The sequence below is a fragment of the Hyperolius riggenbachi genome, unplaced genomic scaffold (assembly GCF_040937935.1).
Source record: "Hyperolius riggenbachi isolate aHypRig1 unplaced genomic scaffold, aHypRig1.pri scaffold_259, whole genome shotgun sequence".
Classification (NCBI taxonomy): domain Eukaryota; kingdom Metazoa; phylum Chordata; class Amphibia; order Anura; family Hyperoliidae; genus Hyperolius; species Hyperolius riggenbachi.
The window spans coordinates 77108-100892 of record NW_027152470.1 but is presented as its reverse complement, the minus strand read 5'-3'; the positions used below and the strand labels follow the sequence as shown (position 1 = coordinate 100892).

At 42.9% G+C, this 23785-nt stretch overlaps 1 protein-coding gene across 1 annotated transcript in view; it reads right to left on the bottom strand.

Annotated features, from left to right (window-relative positions):
• Positions 1-1387: 1387 nt before the first annotated feature.
• The window catches only part of LOC137543860 (AP-3 complex subunit mu-1), an 82453-nt gene continuing 60055 nt past the window's right edge, over positions 1388-23785 (bottom strand). Inside the window, exons 5-9 of the mRNA XM_068264930.1 lie at positions 21167-21252; positions 20113-20246; positions 14035-14242; positions 7476-7620; positions 1388-2319 (exon numbers count right to left, since the gene is read on the bottom strand). Coding sequence (XP_068121031.1) covers positions 2219-2319; positions 7476-7620; positions 14035-14242; positions 20113-20246; positions 21167-21252 — 674 coding nt within the window. The 3' untranslated portion in view covers positions 1388-2218. The remainder of the gene's footprint in view (positions 2320-7475; positions 7621-14034; positions 14243-20112; positions 20247-21166; positions 21253-23785) is intronic.

Here is a 23785-nt window from a genome sequence, read left to right as displayed (position 1 = left end):
GCAGTGATATGGTTAAAATCACATATACCCTAACCTATGCAAAATCGTGGCAAAAACGCATGCGGAATCGCACCCGCGTTCGATGTCATCATCGGTGCTTATGTGGCGATTTTGCAACGCACAAGTGGAAACGGGCTCTCAGAGAATATTGGTAGCAACAACACCATGAAGTCCAAAGAACACACCAGACAGGACAAGCAGGCTTAGGCTACAAAAAGATTTCTAAAGCCTTGAATATCCCACGGAGCACTGTTCAAGTGATCATTCAGAAATGTAAGGAGTATGGCACAACTGGAGACCTACCAAGACGAGGCCGTCCACCTAAACTCACAGGCTGGACAAGGAGAGCGCTGATCAGAAATGCAGTCAAGAGGCCCATGGTGACTCTGGACGAGCTGCAGAGATCTACAGCTCAGGTGGGGGAATCTGTCCATGGGACAACTATTAGTTGTGCAATGCACAAAATTGGCCTTTATGGAAGAGTAGCAAGAAGAAAGCCATTGTTAACAGAAAAGCATAAGAAGTCCCGTTTGCAGTTGTCCACAAGCCATGTGGGGGGCACGGCAAACATGTGGAAGAAAGGTGCTCTGGTCAGATGAGACCAAAATGGAACTTTTTGGCCAAAATGCAAAACGCTATGTGTGGCGGAAAACTAACCCTGCACATCACTCTGAACACACTATCCCCACTGTCAAATATGGTGGTGGCAGCATCATGCTCTGGGGGTGCTTCTCTTCAGCAGGGACAGATGGATGGAGCAAAATACAGGGCAATCTTGGAAGAAAAGCTTGGAGTCTGCAAAAGGCTTGAGACTGGAGTGGAGATTCACCTTCCAGCAGGACAACAACCCTAAACATAAAACCAGGGCAATAATGGAATGGTTTAAAACAAAACATATCCATGTGTTACAATGGCCCAATCAAAGTCCAGATCTAAATCCAATAGAGAATTTGTGGCAAGATCTGAAAACTGCTGTTCACAAATGCTGTCCATATAAGCTGACAGAGCTGGAGCTGTTTTGCAAAGAAGAATGGGCAAGGATTTCAGTCTCTAGATGTGCACAGCTGGTAGAGACATACCCTAAAAGACTGGCAGCTGTAATTGCAGCAAAAGGTGGTTCTACAAAGTATTCACTCAGGGGGCTGAATAATTACGCACACCCCACTTTGTATTGGTCTTTCACATGGATTTTCAATAAAATTGATTCATGTTTGTGGCAGTAATATGACAAAATGTGGAAAACTTGCATGTACATGCATGTTTCCACATGTAGTCAGGAAATGAACAGATTACATGTATCCATAAGTGTTACCATGTGACAGTGTTGCTTAGGCTGACCCAGTACACAAGGAGTCATAGAGAGTAATTCTACATTGAGTCGTTAAGGTTTTATTTTATACAGAAACACAGTTTATTCCCAGATCATAAGAAGTTACCCACTTTGGCTTTTTACATCTACATAAATGTGCTACATAAGTCCTCAAGTATTGAGGCTCCAATTGTATTACCACATTACATTTTAAATAAAACATAAAAATCTGCTATACCAGCTGTTTTGCTGATGGCACTGGTGATACTTTCCTGTTACTGAATCAGGTCAGTGACTGGATTAAGGCATTTATTTTGGTTGACAGAAGGCAGGAATATTACACAATTCATACTAAAGGACACCATGATCATTACTGGGTTGTCAATAGATATTTGATATGAGCACTCCCATTATAAATGTTGAGTGAGTAAGTACTTTTATTTGGCCTCCAGTAAGAAGACCTGATTGCTACAGTATTGTGCTGGCTTGTGAGTAGCAGGTGTGGATGCAGTGGTGGGTAGGGATTGCTGAGAGCAGCTTTAGATATGCAAGGATAAGCTGCTTAAATACTGGAGTTTGCAAACCTGAGCTATGTCCTGTAATATATTCTTTTTGCGCTCACACAGCAGCAAACTATTTGGCATGAAAAGTCCTACAACAACTCCACTGCTAACCGTAAGGAGAATCCACATAACTAGACACCACCAGATGGTGTTACTCATAACAGTCCGCATTGTTCCCTTTCATTTTTTACTTTGTGGCAATTCAAATGTTGATACAAGTCTCTTAAGATTGTCATCAATTTCCTTTTGCTGGGCGTAAAACTAAACCGAGACATAGTGACCTTCAATTCACGACTGCAGGCCCAGATCACGAGCTATTCCGTGTGCAGCATAGGGGAAAGGTGTGCTATGTGCGCACCTGGAACTTCCCAGCTTTGGTGAGATATTTCACTCCTTTGAAAGGCTTGTACCTCTCCCCATACATGTCCAGGCGATTCACCTTTAGTTCTGCAAGTCAGAAAAAACATTAAGTTACATTCCTTGAATAAAAATTCAGCATTTAAAATGCTACATTGTGCAGTAGATACAAAACATTATCCTTTAAGTTCATCTGAATTGGTTGTTGCAAGTAGATGAAAGTACAACACTTAACTGGTAAATCTGCACTATTTTTGGGGGGAAAGAAGGAAAAAAAAAAGGTTTGAAAGCAGGGGAGTGGCTAGCTGGAAGAATGAATGGCAGGCTTGCCCTACACAGAGACCATTTCATCCCTACCATTCACTATGATTAGGATGTCCATGAGTTTCTTAAAGGAATTATCAGGCAAAAAAAAAAAAAAGTGTCACTTACCTGGGGCTTCTACCAGCCATCCTGTGCCCTCGTAGTCACTCACTGCCGCTCCAGTCCCCGGATACCAGCTAGTTTCGTTTTTTGCCGACATCAGGGTCGGCAGGCCGCATTGTTCGCATTTTTTAGCATTCCCGCTGGTGCAGGAACATTAACGCATACATTTGTTAGCGTTAGCGATGCAATGTTAACAAATTTTCACGTTGCAACCCTAACGCCAAAATTTGTTAGCGTTGCACCGCTAACACGAAAAAATGTATGCGTTCATGTTCCTGCACCAGCGGGAATGCTAAAAAAATTTAAGCAATGCTGCCTGCTGACCCCGAGGTTAGCAAAAACGAAACTAGCTGGCAGCGGGGGACTGGAGCAGCAGTGAGTGACTACGAGGGCACAGGATGGCTGCATGGGGCTGGTAGAAGCTCCAGGTAAGTGAAACTTTTTTTTTTCTGCCTGACAATTTATGGAGATAGGACTAATGCTGAGAATACACCGTGAGTTTTTTTTTTTGGCAGATAGTTTGCTCAATAGATAATTCCTAACAAGTCTGATCTAATTTTCTCATAGTAGGGAATGAAAAACAATCTGAAATTCAATGGGCCAGTAAACCTGCTGAATAAACTGTGTATTCCCAGCATAAGTTGGTCTGAAAGGTGTAGACATTCTGTTCTTCCTGCTAACTGCTATTACCTGCTGCCAATTCTGCAAACTATTTTACACTGCATTTTCAGTAAGTAATAACTACTCTACGGTACTTCAAGTGGGAAAGTATGTATGGATTTGTTCCCAGCTATGATTTTGCGTGACCACATTACTTGCATGTATTTGATCTGTACAGTTGACCTATGCAGAGCTATAGACACAATAGAGGTGGAATAAGAGGACAATCACCCCCTCTGTCTTTCAATTTTCTGTTGCATCTACCTGTGCCCAGGGCCGGATTTGTACTCTTTACCGCCCAAGGCCGCTGTCACCAGCCGCCCCCTCCAGTATAGGTAGGCAGGTGACCCCTCCCCCCAGTATAAGTAACCTGATGACTCCCTTAATCCCTCCTTTTCCCACCCCCCTTCAGTATAGGTAGCCAGCTTGCCTTCACCGCAGCAGTCATCAGTGTCTTTCATTTCTCAGCTTATCTCCAGTGCAGAAGCTTCCTCTTCCTTTCCGTCTCCAATGCTGCCCAAGTCCATAGCTGCCGGCCACAATGCAAATGTGCACAGAGCGCAAGGTGGCTGCTGCACAGGCGGCTAGCAGGAGAGTACTGTGGTCAGGCGCTCACATGATCTCCCTGCATTGCATTTGCAAGTTTGCAAATGCTGCATAAGGTCAGCTTGATGCTTTGGTGCCCTTGCTACTGTGGTGCCATAGGCCATGGCCTAGGTGGCCTTGTCCTAAATCTGGCCATGCCTGTGCCACTGTATTCTCTCTGCCTCTCCAAGTTCCTGTACACCTCATAATCTGGCACTTACAGCAATCACCCCACATATAAACTGCAATAATTGCTGCCATGTATCATCACTGGTGTCAGTGGGAATTATGGATACAAAAAATACCCAAACATACTGCGTATCAAACAACCCCCCCCCAAAGTATAGTCTCCACACCTGGCCATGGGGGGGAAGAGTTACAGAAAGTCAGAAACTGTGACAGTTTGAACACTTATGCAAGCTCCATGCAGAGCCCTGAATCCAAAGGATATCCTAAGATGTTTTACACGTACACAACAGTTTAGTTATCAAAGCTTCTAACAGGCAATTGGCATGAGAACATGATGTAAAATTAGAATGAGAACAATTGTTCTTTGATCAGATGGAACCAATAATCACTTAAAGGAATACTTAAGTCTAAAAAAAAAAAAAAAAATTTACTCACCCGGGGCATCCCTCAACCCCCTGAAGCTGGATGGTGCTCTCGCAGCCCCGCTCCGATCGTCCTGTCCCCGCCGGCGGCTACTTCCGGGTTCGGCGACACCCGCCGACAGGCTGGGAACGCGAGTGATTTTCCACGTTCCCAGCCGCTATATCACCCTCTATGCTGCTATAGCGTATATGTTATTTTAGGTACCCAGAGTCGGAGAGTTCATAAACTGAGGAGTCAGAAGTCTGATGATTTGTGTACAAAATCCACAGCCTTGGTAAGTATTAGACTAAGGAATCTGAGTCTGAGCCATTTTGGGTACCTGAAGTTGGAGTCGGTGGTTTCATAAACTGAATAAGGTTCTGCTCTCACTGTGTGTAGGAAGTCAGTGTTGGGCTGCTCTGGATAATGTAACAGGACAACTAACACTAGAAAAGGCGAGTAAGGCGCCATTTACACTTAATCAGTTGCTCTCAGTTGTAACTGAAATGCCAACTGATTTTCAAAGTAAGTACCACGTTTCCCAATGGCACCTTTAACACTTGTCTTTTAAAGGACTTATGAGGCCAAATGACCAAAAAAAGTTAATTACCTGCATCATCTTTTAACCTCCTTGCCGGTCTAAAAAATCTGGCAAGGAGGCAGCGCCGCACATTTTTTTTTTTTTTTTTTTAAATCATGTAGCGAGCCAAGGGCTCGCTACATGATAGCCGCTAAGCGGCGGCATCCCCCCACAGAGTATGCAGGGAATCCCGTTGAGAACGGGATTTCCTGCAGGGCTTCCCCGGTCGCCATGGCGACGGGGCGGGATGACGTCACCGACGTCATGGACGTCGGGACGTCATAGGGAATCCCGATCCGCCCCTCAACGCTGCCTGGCACTGATTGGCCAGGCAGCGCAGGGCTCTGGGGCGGGGGGGGAGCGACTCGGCGCGGCGGATTGTGGCGGATCGGCGGCGATCGGAAGTTACAAGCAGCTAGCAAAGTGCTAGCTGCTTGTAACAAAAAAAAAATTATGCAAATCAGCCCAGCGGGGCCTGAGATATCCTCCTGCGCAGGTTACCCCGAGCTGAGCTCGGGATAACCGGCAAGGAGGTTAAGGCACGGAGGATGCCGTTCACGCCCTCCGTGCCAATACGCCGGGTTCCCCCGCTCATTAGCCCCACGGCCCGGGTCGGGCTCTCCTGCCTCTCATAAAATGGCTGCTTGATCTGGCCGTGGCTGCGCAGTCCGCATAGCCGCGAGTGCGCTGCGCAGCTCTAGGGCCAACCCTCGATCCACGCTAGGGGGGGGTTGGCCCTAGAGCTGCGCAGCTGCACTTGCGGCTATGCGGTTTGCGCAGCCGCGGCCAGATCAAGCGGCCATTTTAGGAGAGGCAGGAGAGCCCGGCCCGGGGGGCTAATGAGCGGGGGGACCTGGCGGATTGGCACGGAGGGAGCGGACGGCGTCCTCCGTGCCTTAAAAGATGATGCAGGTAATTAACTTTTTTGGGTCATTTGGCTTAGTAAGTCCTTTAGCGGAAAGCTTTTTCACAATGCAATGCTATGGAGAAGACAAAAAAAACGCGTAACAACTAATTAAGTGTAAACTGGGCTTTAACCTGATCCTCTGTGCATAGCTCTGCAGAGAGGGAGCATAGGAAGGAGGCCTCCAAGGAGATTGGGGGAACACTGGGGGGGGGGGGGGGGGGGGGGGCATAGTCTACCAAAAATAGTGGGGGGTAGACCACTATACTACCCAGGGAATACTGGGTGGGGACCACTAGACTACCAGTTAATACTGTGGGGGACTGGGAAACACTTAACTACCTGGGAGTACTATGTAGGGAGGACAGGGAGGGTGGGTGGGAATACCCGGGGGAGGGGGGTACCAATAGACTACCAGGGAATACTGTGGAAGAATATAGGGACCACCAGGGAGTATTAAAGGAGTATTGGGAGACCATTGGGGAATACTTTAAGGGAGAATAGTGACCACTGCACTAAAACTATATTGAAGGGGTGGGGGATCTTTAGACTACTAAGATAAGTTTTATGGGAATGGGGGGGACCACTAGCTCACCAAGAGAAGCTACCTCCCATAACCTAGCTGCCGGGAGCTCTATGCAGAGTACAGTGCACATTTTTACTCGCCTCCCTGGGGATCCAGACATTGGTAGCCGTCAGACATTGGTTCCTGTCCTTCGAAGCTCTGAATCACTCTGGTGAGATAGCTACAGAGTTACAGTGCCACCCGAAGGAAAGAGGAAATTGGAGCCCAGGGAAGTGAGTGAGTGCTGGCAGGGCTGTGGAGTCAGTACAAAAAAATCTTCCGACTCCTCACTTTATGAAACCTCTGACTCCGGGTACCCAAAATGTCTCCGACTCCTTAGTCTAATACTTACCAAGGCTGTGGATTTTGTACAAAAATCATCCGATCTCCGACTCCTCAGTTTATAAAATCACCAACTCCAACTCTGGGCACCCAAAATTGCTCCGACTCTGACTCCTCAACTCCGACCCCACAGCCCTGAGTCCTGGGGCTACTGCAGGCATTCTAGTAGCATGATTTTTTCCCCCTGATTTTAGTGTGTATCTAGCATTAGATCAATACATTGTATAACATATCTTATTCAAGCATAATGTTAAAATATAACAAAAGGTGCACTGCAGGATATATACAAGTAAAATATTGCCACACCTCATGGTCACTGGATTCCACCAATAGTCATCTTAATGCACCTAAGAACACATTTTTACTTAACTTAAAAAAAAAACTGTTTATTTTAAAACTGCCCAGATATTACAATTGCTAAACTTGAGGCAATGTGGCAAACTGTAGAGGATGCAGGGGTGACAGGAAGGGAGTTTAATACCTGCAATTTAACCTGCCCCAAAATCCAGTAATAAACAGCTCTAGCTTAGCCCATGTTTGAAAAGTATAAAGCATAAAAGTGGTGGATAAACTACTAGTAACTGGATACATACCTGAGATTGCAAACTGTTGGATTTTAAAATGGATATTTAAACTGGGGTTTTCTTCTGGTTTTGGGGCACCAGACTGCAGAGAGATGACTCCCTTCAGGTTAGGAAGCTTCTGGGGAGTTATTTTACCAATGTCCCAGTTGAGTACCTAGATGGGGTGAACAAATAACTAAAGTGAGTCTTTAACATGATTTCCACAACAAACACACACAATGGCACTCTTGCCTTGGAGCGCTGGGTCCCCAGTTTTATATACTGTGGTAACTGTTGCAGAAGATGTCAGCACTATATAAATACTAAATAAACAAAGTATGTTTATTCCATACTGTAACTGTATGATAAAATGAAGCAATCTACGACATTGTATATTCTGTAACTTTAACAATAAAAGTAAAGTTCTAACAATACTGTAAAGGCTCAAAATCAAATAAAGATCTACAAAAATGTAAATGTGCGTACACACATACAATTTTGTTTGGCCATTCATACAGAGGAGAGTGCTCCATCCTGATACTGCTAGACCTTTCTGCAGCCTTTGATACAGTTGACCATGACATCTCGATAACCTGAACTGGAAGGCGAAAACTATCTTAACCCAAAAGAAGGCCCAGCAGAGGCTGTTCTTCCTGCGTCAATAAAAGAAGTTCGGTATGGCCCAAGAACTTCTAAAGTCCTCCTACTCTGCCACTATCGAGTCGGTCCTCTGCTCCTCCATCCTCGTCTGGTATACTGGTGCCTCTGCCAGTGACAGATACAAACTACAGAGGGTCATCAGAACAGCGGAGAAAATAATTGGGAAGCCCCTCCCCCCACTGGAGCTCATTCACAACTCCAGGTTGGGGTCCAGAGCAAAGAAGATTGCCAATGATCCATCACATCCAGGTCATCGTTTCTTTACATGGCTACCATCGGGCCGGAGGTTTTGTGCTATCCACACCAAAACAACGAGACACAGAGACACTTTCTTCCCCACAGCAGTGAGACTCTTAAACTCCAACTAAGCCCCCCCCCCCCCCTTATCTTTTTCTTTTTGCACTGTTATTGTTATTGCTACCATGGAAATGTCTGTCTTTCTCTCGCACTGTCCTTTTCTCATTGTCTCTTTTGCTTGCTGCAGCAACATATCTTCTACTGTCGGTGTGTGACCAAAATTCAATGTATTGCCAGTTTTGAGCCTGTTTGTTGCTAAAACCAATTCCGAGCATGACCCAGTTGTGCTTGGCGAAATAAAAGGATTCTGATTCTGATTGATAAGCAGGCTACAGGAATACTGCGGCATAGTTCTTCAGTGGTTCCAATCCTTCTTGAGTGGCAGAACATAAAAAGTTTTTATGGGGCCCTTCCTGTCCCCCTCTGTACCACTTAAAGAGAACCAGAGATAATGCACCCTCATGTATTTTACCTTATAAATCAGTGGGAACATGACAGTAAACACCTAATCTGCTCTTTGTTTCATTGTTCTCTGTTTAATTTGCCTGTTATCACCTCTGATAAGAATCCCGACTGAGTCAGCTGGCTTTGCTACAGAATGATTATAGCTGAGACTGTGTTCTTTTGTGTCTTTTCAAGTCCAAGCCTGCCCCCTGCTGGCTCTGCTCAGGAATCATTATAGCTGAGTCATTATAGCAAAGCCAGACTCAATGCTCAGTCCGGGATTCTTATCTCAGCTAGATAACAGACACTTTTAGTAGTGAGGCTGAAACAGAGAGCAGAGTCAATGTTTTCTCTAATGTTCCCACTGATTTCTATGGTAAAATACATGAGGGTGCTTCGTCTCTGGTTCCCTTTAAGTATGGGGTGCCCCAGTGATCAATTCTTTCTCCCCTGCTTTTCACCATATACATGTTACCACTTGGAAAACAAATTCAAAAACATGGCCTGACATACCACTGCTATGCTGATGACACCCAACTATATCTTTCCTTCAAGCCTGGTGTGACAGACCCAACTCCAACTATAAACGCCTACTTAGGTGAACTATAGCAATGGATGAGTGACAACTGGTTGAAACTAAATGCAGACAAAACCAAAGTCCTTTTGACCGGAGGGCAGTGCATGACAACAAAACCACTTAACTTGCAATCTTCACTACTGGGAATAGGAGGCACGGATCTACACAGCTCTTATCATGTGCGTGGCCTGGGAGTTATAATTGATGGGGATTTAAACTTCAGAACTCACATCTCTGCTGTGGTGAAATCCTCCAATTTTCACCTGAAGAACATTGCAAAAATCAAGCACCTTATCCCCCCCAGAAGATCTACCAACCTTAATTCATCCCTTCATTACATCCTGACTGGACTACTGCAATGCTCTCTACACTGGCCTTCCAAAAATAGACTTGTACCGCCCAGAGCTGATACAGAATACTGCTGCCAGACTGTTAACCAACCAACCAACCAACCAACCCCGTCACTGCCACATAACGCCAGTCCTGCACTTCCTTCACTGGCTACCTATAAAATGGAGGGTCCTATTCAAGATTGGCCTACTGACATTTAAATAATCTGGGCCCTGGATACATGAAAAAAAATGTTACAGCTGCGTAGCAATCCCTGCAATCTCAGGTTCTAATAATCTTAGTCATACCCAGAGTCCACTTGGAAACTTTTGTCATGCTGCTCCTACGTTTTGGAACTCCTTACCTCAGCAGATCAGGACAGCTCTATCCCTGGATGTGTTTAAATCCAGACTAAAAATCCACCTGTTCAGTTTGGCATTTGCAGAAATATAACATTTGTTGTATGAATACTTCATCCTGCTACCAACTAATGAATCTGAGAGAGCCCAAGCACCTTGAGTCCTCTGGGAGAAAAGCACTATAGAAATGTTATTGTATTGTATACTACTCCCGTGTAGTACGAGAGTTTATCAACACAATCTGTTCATAACAGCATGGTGGCGTAGTGGTTAGCTCTCTCGCCTTGCAGCACTGGGTTCCTGGTTCGAATCCCAGCCAGGGCACTATCTGCAAAGAGTTTGTATGTTCTCTCCGTGTCTGCGTGGGTTTCCTCCGGGCACTCCGGTTTCCTCCCACATTCCAAAAACATACGGATAAGTTAATTGGCTCCCCCTAAAATTGGCCCTAGACTACAGTACTTACACTACATAATATAGACATATGGCAATGGTAGGGATTAGATTGTGAGCACCTTTGAGGGACACTTAGTGACTATATATATATATATATATATATATATATACACACACTGTACAGCGCTGCGTAAGATGTCGGTATATAAATACTAAATAATAATAATAACATTCAAAATCTGTTGGCCCTCATACTATTTGGTAACATTGGCCAATAAAGATGTGTGTACCCTGATCATGGTAAGGGCTGCAAAAAGGCTTGTATGTCAGTGGTTGTGATTCCATCTAGCTTTCTTAGCAAGAATTTCTGCACTTTTTTTTTTTTTTTTTTTTTATAAATCCAGGATGGACTGGGTTTATTAAAAATATTTATATAAAAAATTATCTAACTGTGGCACTTGCTTTAGACTGTATTTTCTGAACTGCTAATTTACTAATGCTGCAACCACCATTATGTTCCAATATGCATCAGTTGAAATGCTGCAACCACCATTATGTTCCAATATGCATCAGTTGAAATGCTGTAACCACCATTATGTTCCAATATGCATCAGTTGAAATGCTGTAACCACCATTATGTTCCAATATGCATCAGTTGAAATGCTGTAACCACCAATATGTTCCAATATGCATCAGTTGAAATGCTGCAACCACCATTATGTTCCAATATGCATCAGTTGAATGCTGTAACCACCATTATGTTCCAATATGCATCAGTTCAAGACGGCAATTGTTTTTAAATTATGCAGCTTAAAGTACCACTGACCCGGTTTCCCCCTCCCCTTAAACTTTTAATAATGTTTTAACATTGGTGCAGTCACAGCACCATCCTCTCCCCTCCAGTACCCCCTGTGGACCCCATAGACTTTGGCTGAGGCAGAAGGTCTAAGGCCCCGTTCACACTTGCGTTTTGGCAAATAAACGGACCGGATCCTGATCGGATCCTGATCAGAACCGTACGGTTCCGATCCGGATCCGGTCCGTTTGTATCAGGCATGCATCAGGCTGCCATCCGGATCCGTGGGCAAAAAATAGCGAAATTAAAAAAAAAAAAAATGTTGGGGTCAGCAGAAGGTGCACCTGGTGCACGTGTAGAATCAGGTTCCTCCGCTGTAGGCCTCACCTCCACCTCCGACATTCTGCCAAACAGCTCCAGCACGTCTGTCACTGCTGCTCCACTCCAGACATGCTTGGCCCATATGTCCCCATCCGAAATGGCCGCTTGCATACGCAGAGGAAGTGGGGTAGAACGTCAGGTTTTTGTAGGCAGTGTGTTCTGTGCCTTCCGTTCCCCATTGGTTTCTGTGTTCCTGATGGTGCTGTCAGGCTCCGGTCCGGGTGCGTGGGCCAGAGATCCGGACCCAAAAAATAGCGCATGTTGGAAAAGAGTCCGGATCCGATCCGGCTCCGTACTGTACGGAACGGACACGTGTGAACGTCCGCATAGACTTTACATTGCTGTGCGGAACGTACGTTCCGTTTGTACAGTATGCGGTCCGGATCAGACCAGGAAAATCCGGATAGCGACCGCTAATGTGAACCGGGCCTAATATGAGCAGGGAGAAAATGACAGTTCTTCCTTCCCGATGTGCGCCCATAACTCCGCCCCCTCCACATGCCGCTTTAGTTCCGTATCCGATTCATTACACACATTGTGCAGGGTCTCTGCGCTGTGTGCTGGCTTGTGATAACTGAGGATGAATATCCTTTCGACCTCAATTACTACAAACAGGGGGCGTTGGAGGGGGGATGATGGTGCTGTGGCAAAGTGCACCAGCAATAAAACATTTTTAAAAGTGTAACTGTAGGGCATAAAATAAAAAAAAAACAATTCTTTATTTTTATCTGGTAAACAAGTAATGAGGATGCTAACCAGGCAATCCAAAAGTTAAAATATCTTACTTTTCTTGTTTATAAATGATCATTCCCCAGTTTCACGAATGGTGAAGCGGCGCCCAGTGGATATAAAACACTCTAAAAACACTAAAAATAAAAAACGATGAGGTGGCTTACCTCACGGAGGACAATCACTTATGATAGAAATTTATTAGAGATAATAAGCACAGGCAATGCGTTTCGTGGGATCTAGTCCACTTCCTCAGGCCAAGTAAAGTGCCGCTGTATATAACAAGCCGCATGTGGGGCGCCTCTTTTCTTGTTTATAAACGATCATTGCCCAGTTTACCTGACTCTTATTTGGTACGTTGCCACACAAAGGAAGTTGCAGGGCATGCTGGGTTGTCTCTTTTTGCTTCTTTATTTCCCCTTAACTAATGTACAGAAGCAAAAAAGGACAACCCATCATGCCCTGCAACTTCCTTTTTGCGGCAACGTACCAAATAAGAGTCAGGTAAACTGGGGAATGATCATTTATAAACAAGAAAAGTAATAGAGATTTTAACTTTTGGATTGCCTGGTTAGCATCCTTATTACTTGTTTACCAGATAAAAATAAAGAATTGATTTTTTATTTTATGCCCGACAGCTACACTTTAAAAGTTTATAAGACCAGGTCAGGGTTACTTTAAGTTTTATGAATCACTTTTATTATATCGCCACTGGAAATGCTTGGAGATATCTAAATACACTTGAAGTTAATCAGAGCCTATTCCGTCCCCTTTTCCTTCAGGTGACATGACACTTTGCCACCCAATACTACCACTGAGCAATAAATATCAGCTAATACCTCGATCTGCCACATGATTCCTTACACATTTTTGGGCACACTGGCTTATGAAGAACATTACCCACTGATTGCACATTGCCATAGTGAATATTTGATGAAACTGTGCCATTGGGTGAGTTTAACCTCTTGAGGACCAGAGGTTTACACACCCCTAGTGACCAGGCCATTTTTTTTACAATTCAGCACTGCGCAGCTTTTACGGCTTATTGCGCAGTCTTACAATGTACCACCAAAATGACTTTTACCTCCTTTTCTTTCCCCAAAAAAGAGTTATCTTCTGGTGGTCTCTGATTGCTGCTGCAATCTTTAGTATATTTTTTTTAGTAATGAAAAATTATTTTTTTTAAACTATTTCTTTTATTCACCCCCCTCCCCCCCAAACACAAAAAATTGTCCCTAGACTGCGATACATACACTACATTATACATACATAGGCATCAGCCTATGCATGGTATTAGATTGTGAATCATTGCTAGGGACAGTTAAGTGACATGGATGGCTTCTGTACAGCGCTGCTCTAGATTGCAGAGCTGTACACAACAATTTTATCTTTATTTCTTTATTTCAGCCTGCCATCTCCGTTCGCGGCTGGAAGGCTGATCACAGCTCTGTGTCTCCATAGGGAAGGCGCGCACTGGCAAGCGAGCACACTTTCCCTGCTAATCCCACTCACCACACTTAGACACCAATTGGCATTAGGCGGTCCCCAGCGAGCCACGCTCCCACTGCTGGTTGGTGTTAGGCGGTTGGCAGCTGAACAGGTTAAAGAATGTGTCTGACATACCTTTGTTACAGGATCAAAAGTGTAGGCTCCTTGATTTGGAGTAAGGTTCATGTTCAGGACAACTCTTGGCATGTGTGCAGTTAGCACCACACTTTCCACAGTCTTGCCCATGGTTTGCTTGGGACCCACAGTAACATCAAACCTTCCACTCGAGCTGTTTTCTTGGAAAACAATGTTATGCTTTACATAGACAGGAATAGCCACCAAGCTATAAGAAGATTAAGAATGCATTATTTATAAACAATATACAAATACATAAACGTAAAACATGCTGTACCAGAGCACGATCAATAGTCCGGATTGAAAAACGTCAAATATTAAATTGTAAACCCACCCAAACCAACATTTTAGTTTCGTATAAACAGTAGTCAGCTGGATCAGTAGCTGCTCCATTCCAAATCTCTCACTGACTCCATCTTCTGCTCGGCTTGGGTAGTAAAAAAAAACAAAACCCTAAAAAATGGAGTAGATGTTTGATCAGAATACTTGCTTAATTTAATAGTTACTGATTTCCCAGCAAGCTCATGGTGAACCAGAACTCCTAGGAGTGTGTAAGGGTCTGAAAAGGACTAAAAAGTCTCCTTACTAGACTTTTAAAACAATTTTGCCTGCTTAAAACAGAAGGTATTTGCGATTATGCAGGTTGCAGTGAGCAGTTGGGATGTCCCACAGTGCATCACTGCTGAATATGCAAATCATCCCTTTGTTGTCTGTTCTGGAGGTGTGTTTAGCTATCATGGACAACAAAGGGACAATTTGCATATGCAGCAGTGATGTACTGTGGGACACCTCAAATGGACACTCCATCCTTAATAAATGCCTTCTGTTTAAAAGAGAATCTGTACTGTGCAAATCTTACATGAACGTACCAGCCTGTTTGTTGTCTTCTCCTAGCACCCTCTGTGATATTTTCAAAGCTCCCTGCTGCTTTCTTGGTGATAAAATCACTGTTTTATTCATTGTTTTTGTAAACAATGAAGATGGCTGCCAAACAGGAAATACATAATCAGAGTAGGTGCCTGTTTGCAGTGGCTCCTCTCAAGCCTGACTTGACTGCTGGATTGTTGCTCCCACCACTTGTTGCCTTAGCTGCTTATATGAGCTCTGCACTGATCTCTCTGCACTCACAGCTGTTCACAAGGTCACACCTCTGTGAGTCTTGCAGCCAGGAGTGCAGAGAGGGGCGTTCATAACTTGTCCCTATCACAGCAGAGGCAGTGCATTCCTCCCTGGGTCGACAAAGCTTGACAAAGAAAAGAAGATTAGATATATTACAGAGACAGAGCAATTAGAAAAGACTGCAGCATTCCAGACCACATTAGAACAGGTATAGGAACTTATAGGATAGAAGAAATAAAGCTGAAGGTTTTGTTACAGAGTCTCTTTAAGAAGGCAAAATTCTGTTTTGCATACCATTTTAGTAAGGAATCTTTTTGGTCATATTCACACTCCTAGGTGTTCTGGTTCACCATGAGCTTGCTGGGCAACCTGTAACTCTGGGACCCAATTCACTTTTTGTTGTCTCCTAGGTGATATTTTCACACCTTGTCAATTAAATGCTTTTTAAATCACCAGCAAGAAAGAAAATACTTACAATAATTTTGATAATACTTTTTCACCAACTTTTTATTACTTTTTCAATTGCAAAGTGCTGAAAAAGTTACTTTGAAGAGAACATGAAAAATTATCTCCCAGGTGAAAACTTGGCAGAAAAGGTTAATTGCATATGGGCCTGCGTGTTTCACGTCCTACCCCATATAGATCCATATTAATTCATGCCATACACTGATGAGGACCAACCAGTCCAAAACAGTCTGTATGCATGTTGGGTTAGATTGGCTCTGTAATATCAAGCTGACACCTAATTGCATTCCAGTGGTTCTGGAGGTGTGTTTAACTATCAGAGACAATTTCCATATTAAGCAGTGATGCAGGGCTTCCCAACCCAGTCCTCAAGTACCACCAACAGTGTGTGTTTTGTGGAAGTCCACAGAGGCAGTTAATGAGCTCTGCTGAGACACTAATTATCTCACCTGTAACTATTTGTGGTTTTCTGCAAAACAAGTACAAAACAAGGTGGGATTTGAGGATAGGGTTTGGAAGCTCTGTTTTAGACAATTGGGTCTATTTGCAATTAACTTTTTCTCCTTAATTTTCTCCTAGATCATTTTTCATCTTCAATTTAAAATAACCTTTCAGCATTTTGCAATGGAAAAAGTTCTATCAAAATTATTATTTTTTGGGGCTTGCTGGTGATTTAACTACTTTACGACCACCTCACGCTAATGGGCGTGACCGCGGCGCCAGGCCCAGAACCGCCTAACGCCAATTGGCATCAAGTCCTGGGGCTGCAGTTTCCCAGGGAACGGCCATACGCATGCGCGATCGTTCGCTGCCTCTTAACGGAACGGAGTTCTGTGAATAGCCTGCTAGCCGCCGATCGCGGCTAGCAGGCTGCTTGTAAACGTAAGGGGAAAGAAATCCCCTTTGTTTACAAACGTACAGTGCTGCCGGAGGCCGCAGCGCTGTACAGATCGGCGATCCCCGGCCTCTGATTGCCCGGGGAGTGCCCTCCTCTCACAGGCTGATGCCTATGAGAGACGGAACAAGACGGATCGCTGTCCTGTTCCAATCCTAGTTCATGGAGGGGAGGAGGGAAGGGGAGGGAGGGGGACGGGGAGAGAGAGCCTCGCTGAGGCATGTGAAAAAAAAAAATAAAGCCTGCAGCGATCGGACCCCTCCGGTGGCATGTCCCCTTAGGGACAAAAAAAGGAGGCGAGTCCGATCGCTGGGCACCTAAGCTGGGCTGTGCAGAAGGCTGAAAAGCCTGCACAGCCCAGCAATGCAAAAATGAGCCTGGTCTTGAGGGGAGGGGGGGGGGGGGGGTTACCACTGCGGTCGTCAAGTGGTTAAAAAGCATTTTGACAAGTTTGAAAATGTCACCTTTACGACAAACCGGAAGAGAGAAAAAAGTTTATTGCATATGGACCCCTGTGTCCAATTTATATGCGCAATAAACCTTAGGTTGTGGACAGTACCAAAAATGTGCGTTACAACAATTTATTTCGAAGGCTCCCCCCCCCCCCCTTTTTTTTTTTTTTTTGCTATACTTCGGCTACACCAATACAGACCAGTTAAAAACAGATTGGGCAACACGGTGACATACTGGTTAGTGCTCTTCCCTTGCAGTGCTTGGTTCCGGGTTCAAAACCTAGCCCGGGCACTATCTGCATGGAGTTTGTATGTTCTCCGTGTCTGCATGGGTTTACTCCAGGCACCCCGGTTTCCTCCCACATCGCAAAAACATACAGATAAGTTAATTGGCTTCCCCCTAAAAATTGTCCCTAGACTAGAATACATGCACTTAACGATATAGATCTACGACTATGGTAAGGAATAGCTTGTGAGCCCCTTTGTGGGACAGTTAGTGACGATATACTCTGTACAGCTCTGCTTAAAGTGGACCCAAATTAAAAATACAAGATTTCATAAATAAAATCTATTTTCTAACTTATAATAATAAATAGCAGCCTTTTTTCAGCTGCATGACGACAAATATAAAATATTTTACATTTATTGGAGGAACCCCTCCCTTCCTTTCAAATTGCCGGGAGAGGATCCAGCAAATTGATGGAGTAAATGGTGTCCAGCACAGGAGGAATTGCTAATGGCTGCCCCAGTATAATCCTAGTTATGAAAAGTGAAGGGTGAAAAGCAGTCACTGAAATGCTTATAGGCTTGAAAGAGTGTTTATTTATCTTTGTATGTGTCAGAGTAGTGCAACTAAATATAATATAAAAATGTTTCATTTGGGTCCGCTTTAATATGTCGGCGCTACAGAAATACTTAAATAAAAATAAATACAATTGTTTATGCACAGTGGCCCATATGCAATTCACCTTTTCAACTGAGTTTTCTCTTGGTGATATTTTCATAACTTGTAAATAAAATGTCTTTTACACACCAGCAAGCAAACAAATGCTCAAAATAATTTTGATAGTACTTTTTCACCTACTTTTTGGGACTTTTTCCATTGCAAAGTGCTAAAAGTTAATTTAAATTGAAGATGAAAATCTCCTAAGAGAAAACCCAGGAGAAAAAGTGAATTGCATGTAGGCCAGTGTGTTAAAAAAGAGAAAATGGCAGAGACACTCCCCCTCTTTTTCACCTAATGCAGCATCAGCTACATATACACACACACATATATATATATACACACATACACATACACATACATACATACATACATACATACATACATAAAAGAAACACCAAGCCTTTTCAGTTCTGCTGAGTAGATTTTTAGTCCGGAGGTTCACTTTAAGTTGGACAAGAAAGCTGTGAATCTGCAAGTTACCTAAAACAGTTGAAGTTTTCTTTTGTCAGGTTTGTTCTTTCCTAGTATTTGCCCTATTCTAGTGTCGCATCTGATTCCGTTTCTCCAAAACCACTTTTGCTGGCTCCATTATTAAAACTTCTAATTGTTCTGAACAGTGAGATGTCTTGTCCTTTTTTTTTATTATTTCTATATTAAGCAACATAGAAGTACAGTGACAGCCTTGAAAGGCCTCCTACTGTGATTTGCACTCTACTCCTCTCTTCAATCCTTCTATATGTGTCCAGCGATCTTAGTGGCACAGGAGAAGTGCAGGGCGTCTCATACCACACCTCCTGGGCTGCTCTAAGCAACATCTCCTACCTACATATGGCACGATCTCTATGCAGCCTTAATATGGCAGTTTTTCAGAAGAGGGCATGGCTAACCAACAAAAGCTGGATTTTGTGGAACAAAAGATCAGTTTTTAAAAATGTATTAATGCTACTGTATTATAACGTCTGCTGCCCAGTCTGAAAATGTGGGTTTTATTTTTACACTTCAAGTCCACTTTCAAATAACTGTTATGGCTGTGACAAACACTCTGACTGGCAGGAAAGAGATAAAAAGTTCGACTGGTTTTCATTACTTTCTATGGAAGCTGAATAAGTATGACATGTGGCAGTATATGCCGGGTACACCATTAAAACTTTAGACCTAGATTTTTTTTATTTAATATTTTTTACTTTTTTTGATCTCCAGCGCGTTGGACACTTTCCAATTGTTTGGATTACTGGTCATCTGGATACCTGAATAATGATGTTTTTTGTTGATACCGATTCAGTGTTGCAGTTACTGGTCTCTGGTCCTCACTGTCTTCCTTTTGAAAGGGAGGAATAAAGGTGTTTTGGCTTCCATACCAGTGTGAGGACCCGTTTCCACTAGTGTGAATCTGCATGCATTTCCTGCATGCAGATTCGCATAGACAAGAAAAGTGGATGGGACTGTTTCCACTTGCCAGGATTTCTGAGCGTTTTTCTGTGCAGAAAAAATCTTCACGGCAGAGCCATCAGAATTCGCATACCGCTATGCGATTCGTATACAATGTATTTAATAGGAAATTTGCATGCGGTTTTGGTATGCGAATTTTCATGCAAATTTGCATACGATTTCGCATAGAAACAATGGAAAAGCATGCATGCATTGCCATGGTTAAATTCGCATATATAGTCAGCCATGCGAAGTCGTATGTGAATTCGCATGAAAATTCGCATACAACCACATGCAAAATTTGCATCAGCATAAGAATTTTTTCCGCGGCAATTCCCACCGCACAAGTGGAAACAGGCCCTGATAGTTATTTTATAAATCAATTTATTTGCCTACTCCTTATTCTGTTTTCTTTGCAGCTGGGAGTTTTGTGATTCAGTAGAATTGCCTATTTGGCTGGGCATTGGTAGTGGGGGAGATAATACTTTATCATACTAGGGGCTGGGGCACAGCGGTATTTACACTCAAAATCAGTTGTAGGACTAAAGGGCTGTTAGGAGTGGGCAAGACATAAAATAAAGTACAAAGTGTTAGTCAATGAAGGCTGCAAAGACCATCTATAAGAAGCTTGTAGGGAAGCAAATGACTAAATATTACCGGGTAAAAATACCAGTTTTGGCATGACTGATCTTAGACTATTAGTTGTTTGTACTGTAAGTCTGTACTGTGAGACACTAATTCTTTCACACCAATATTGTACTCTCAGTACTTACTTTTGTGAACTGACACGATAAGACATGAGCCGAAAGTTTCCATCTGGAGGAATGAATGACAGGACTCTTTCTGATTCCCATCGCTTGAATCGGACACAGGGGTGGAAGCTGACATCATCCAGGAGCCGAGGATTCTGAAAACAAGTATTGTTGTCCATTAAACAATCACAATATGTTACGAAAACTGCTAAAAGATCATTTAGCATTATGCAGTGAGTCTAAAGATCAAAACAATAAGTGATAATTGCAACGATGCTTCACATAGGTGGGGTCATAAGTGGCAGGACCTTGCAGATAGAAATATGTATACAGACGTATGCTGTGAATATAGCCATAAGGTGCCCATTAATGACGCAATCTTAATTCCACATTCAAATGTCCAAAAGTATGGCCTAAACCCTGAAAATACTCCATGAGGAGTTGGACTAGACCAGTCAGATCTGTCAGATTCTTACTACCTACTGTAAGCGGCAGTGGGAAAAAAAGTATAGTGCATTTTAATAAAGATTGTATTGGGTGACATTTACCCCCGTGTTCATATAGCTTGTTAACCAGCAACGTTCTTTTCAGCAAGCAGCTTCTTTTATGTTTTGTAAATGAACAGTCAATCTGTCTTCTGTATACTTATTGACATGGTCTGTACTGTTATGCTGGGAACACATTATGCAACTTCCCCATCCGATCAATGGGTAATCTGACTGGAAGTTGTATCATGTGTACTTATCCAAACTGCTCTCAATCAATAAAGGGATTGATTTTTGATGATAACTTTGCAAAATCAATCAATTTATTGAACAGAAACAGATCGGACAGGTCAGAAATAATCTAGGCTGTGCATGTGGACCTTAAATAAAAATTTTGTAAGTTTCATGTCATTTCAGTGCAAACATATACAATACTTTTTCTTGGTAGCTACGTAGAATGTGAAACCCAGTCCAAACTTTATCAACTTATTTATACAAGACTTTCAACACCTAGCTGCCTCTTTTATGCCCTTGGCATTTCAAAACAGGAACATACATGAAAAAAAGAATCACATTTATAATCATATTACCATAAAAGACAACGTGAGGTCAGGCATCCCAGTCAGCTTGACACAGGCTTCTACCACTCCTTGAATCTCAGCAAACACAGTGGAACCTTTAGGGGTGAACATAATGTGTTCAAATCACAGAGAGAACTCAACTCAATTCTATCCGAATCTAAAATCACATCATAACACAAACTACTGTCATTTTTAAATAAATACTGTGCTTTTTATAAATAAAAAAATACATTTACTGTATGTGGATACCTTGGCATTGCACTTTGGTGCCGAAATATGGATAAGAAACAGTAACATCAATTATTGTTATGTATCACAGACATTTCCCACTGCACTCAATGTACACAGTAATATGGCTGTGATTGTAGTTCTGCAAGGTGACCATGCTAACCCACGGTGTTGTGCCCGAAATCTCTGTACTGCTTGTCTACATTTTCTATCCTACTTATAACCCTGGCCTAGCATAATACGAATTCCTGACCTGTCCATAACACTAACTTTAAAGCGGAACTGTAATAAAGGACTGAACTTCATCCCAATCAGTAGCTGATGCCCCCTTTTTAAAGAGAAAGCTTTATCTTTTGTCGAATAGATCATCAGGGGGATCTGCATGTTTGATTTTGTGGTAAAATCCCTCTCACATTTTGATGTCATGACCTAGGTCCTGACAGTTTGCAGTCTGTGAACCTTGCTGCATTGTGGGAAATAATGGCTTTTTACAACTACCAAGCAGGCACCATCTACCTCTGTGCATAGAACTCTTAATAACGAACATTCTGTACAGATCACCTGGCAGAACTAAAGTTGTCACCTCCAGTGAAAAATTTCAGAATGTGAATCAGGGAGAGGAAAGATTTTACAATGGGAAAACACTAAATGATCTATAAATGAATATTGTAAACAATGAGCAATTTTATTCACTGTTATTTTCACTACAGTTCCTACAGACATTATCTGTCTTAGTGTCAATTGCATCTGACTTGTTTCCCATCTATGAAAAACAGCTCCTGCAATGTTTACCTTATTGACCATATCATAATGGTAAATCACAGTGTTCAGTTGAAAATGGAGTCTTCTCTAGGGGTCATTGGGGGTTCAGCGCTGTTCTTCTGTGTCTCAGCAATGTTGCTGCCTGCTAGTGCTTGTGTCCTGCGGGCTGCTATGGCATTTAAAACACCCAGACTGTAATGGAGGGGGCCACTAAGGAAGAAGCAATCCTCATTTAGCCAGAAATGATGCAGCCTGTCTTGACTAATACACAAGCAGATAACTCAGGTAAACATTGGAATGGAAGAGTTGGGTGAGCCATCAGCTGCTCAGCCAGAGAGGCACAGAACTGAACTGAAAATTAAAAGTCAAAATAAACATAAACATGTCATTATTACAGACTGTGTTATCTACTCATCAATCTCTTTCTCCTCTCCTCTGTCCCGTTTCTACACTGTGATTAATGGAATGCTCTGTCTTACATTTTAAAAATGGCCGTTACCCCATAACAGCTTCCTGGTCAGCACACTGTTAAACTATAATATCACCCACTTAAAGTGAACCTTAAGCCAGAAAAAAAAAATAGTTTTACTCACCTGGGGCTTCTACCAGCCCCCTGCAGCAGTCCTGTGCCCTCGCAGCCACTCACTAATCCTCTGGTCCCCTGCTGCCAGCTAGTTTCGTTTTTGCCGACAGGCCAGTCAGGACTGGCCATGCGCAGCTTTTTCCGCATTCCGCATCCGGAGTGACGTCATCGACGTCGTGACGTCACAGGGAATCCCGATCCACCCCATAGCGCAGCCTGGTGGCAATTGGTCAGGCTGCGCAAGGGGTATGCGGGGGGGGGGGGGGGCGCCTGTATCGCGGCGCATCGGCGGCGGCGATCAGACCAAACACGCAACTAGCAAAGTGCTAGCTGCGTGTTTGAAAAAAAAAAATGATGTAAATCGGCACAGCAGGGCCTGAGCGGCATCCTCCGGCAGCTTACCCTGTGTCACACACGGGGTTACTGCCAAGGAGGTTAAACAAAAAGTTACTGTTGCCATCTTGTGGCCAAATAGTAAGACTACACCCTAAAGCATTTTTTACGTACAAATAAATTAGTTTTACACTAAAAATTAACTCCTCACCTCCCACACTCCCCAATTTTTATTTTATTTTTCTAATTTAAAAAAATAATAATAATTACAATTAAAAAAAATACATAAATAGTTACCTTAGGGACTGAACTTTATAAAGTAACAGTGTTATACCCTCTTGACATAAATATTTAAAAACTATGGGCTTGTAATTAGGGATGGACACAAAACTGAAAAACATGCACCTTTATTTCCAATTAAAATATTGGCGCCAAACATTGTGATAGGGCCATAATTTAAACGGTTTTATAACCGGGAGAAATGGGCAAATACATTTCATGGGTTTTAATTACAGTAGCATGCATTATTTGAAAACTATAAAGGCCGAAAACTGAAAAATAATAATTTTTTTCCCACATTTTTTTCCTATTTTCCCATTAAAACACATTTAGAATAAAATAATTCTTGGCATAATGTCCCACCTAAAGAAAGCCTAATTGGTGGCGAAAAAAACAAGATATAGTTCATTTCATTGTGATAAGTAATAATAAAGTTATAGATG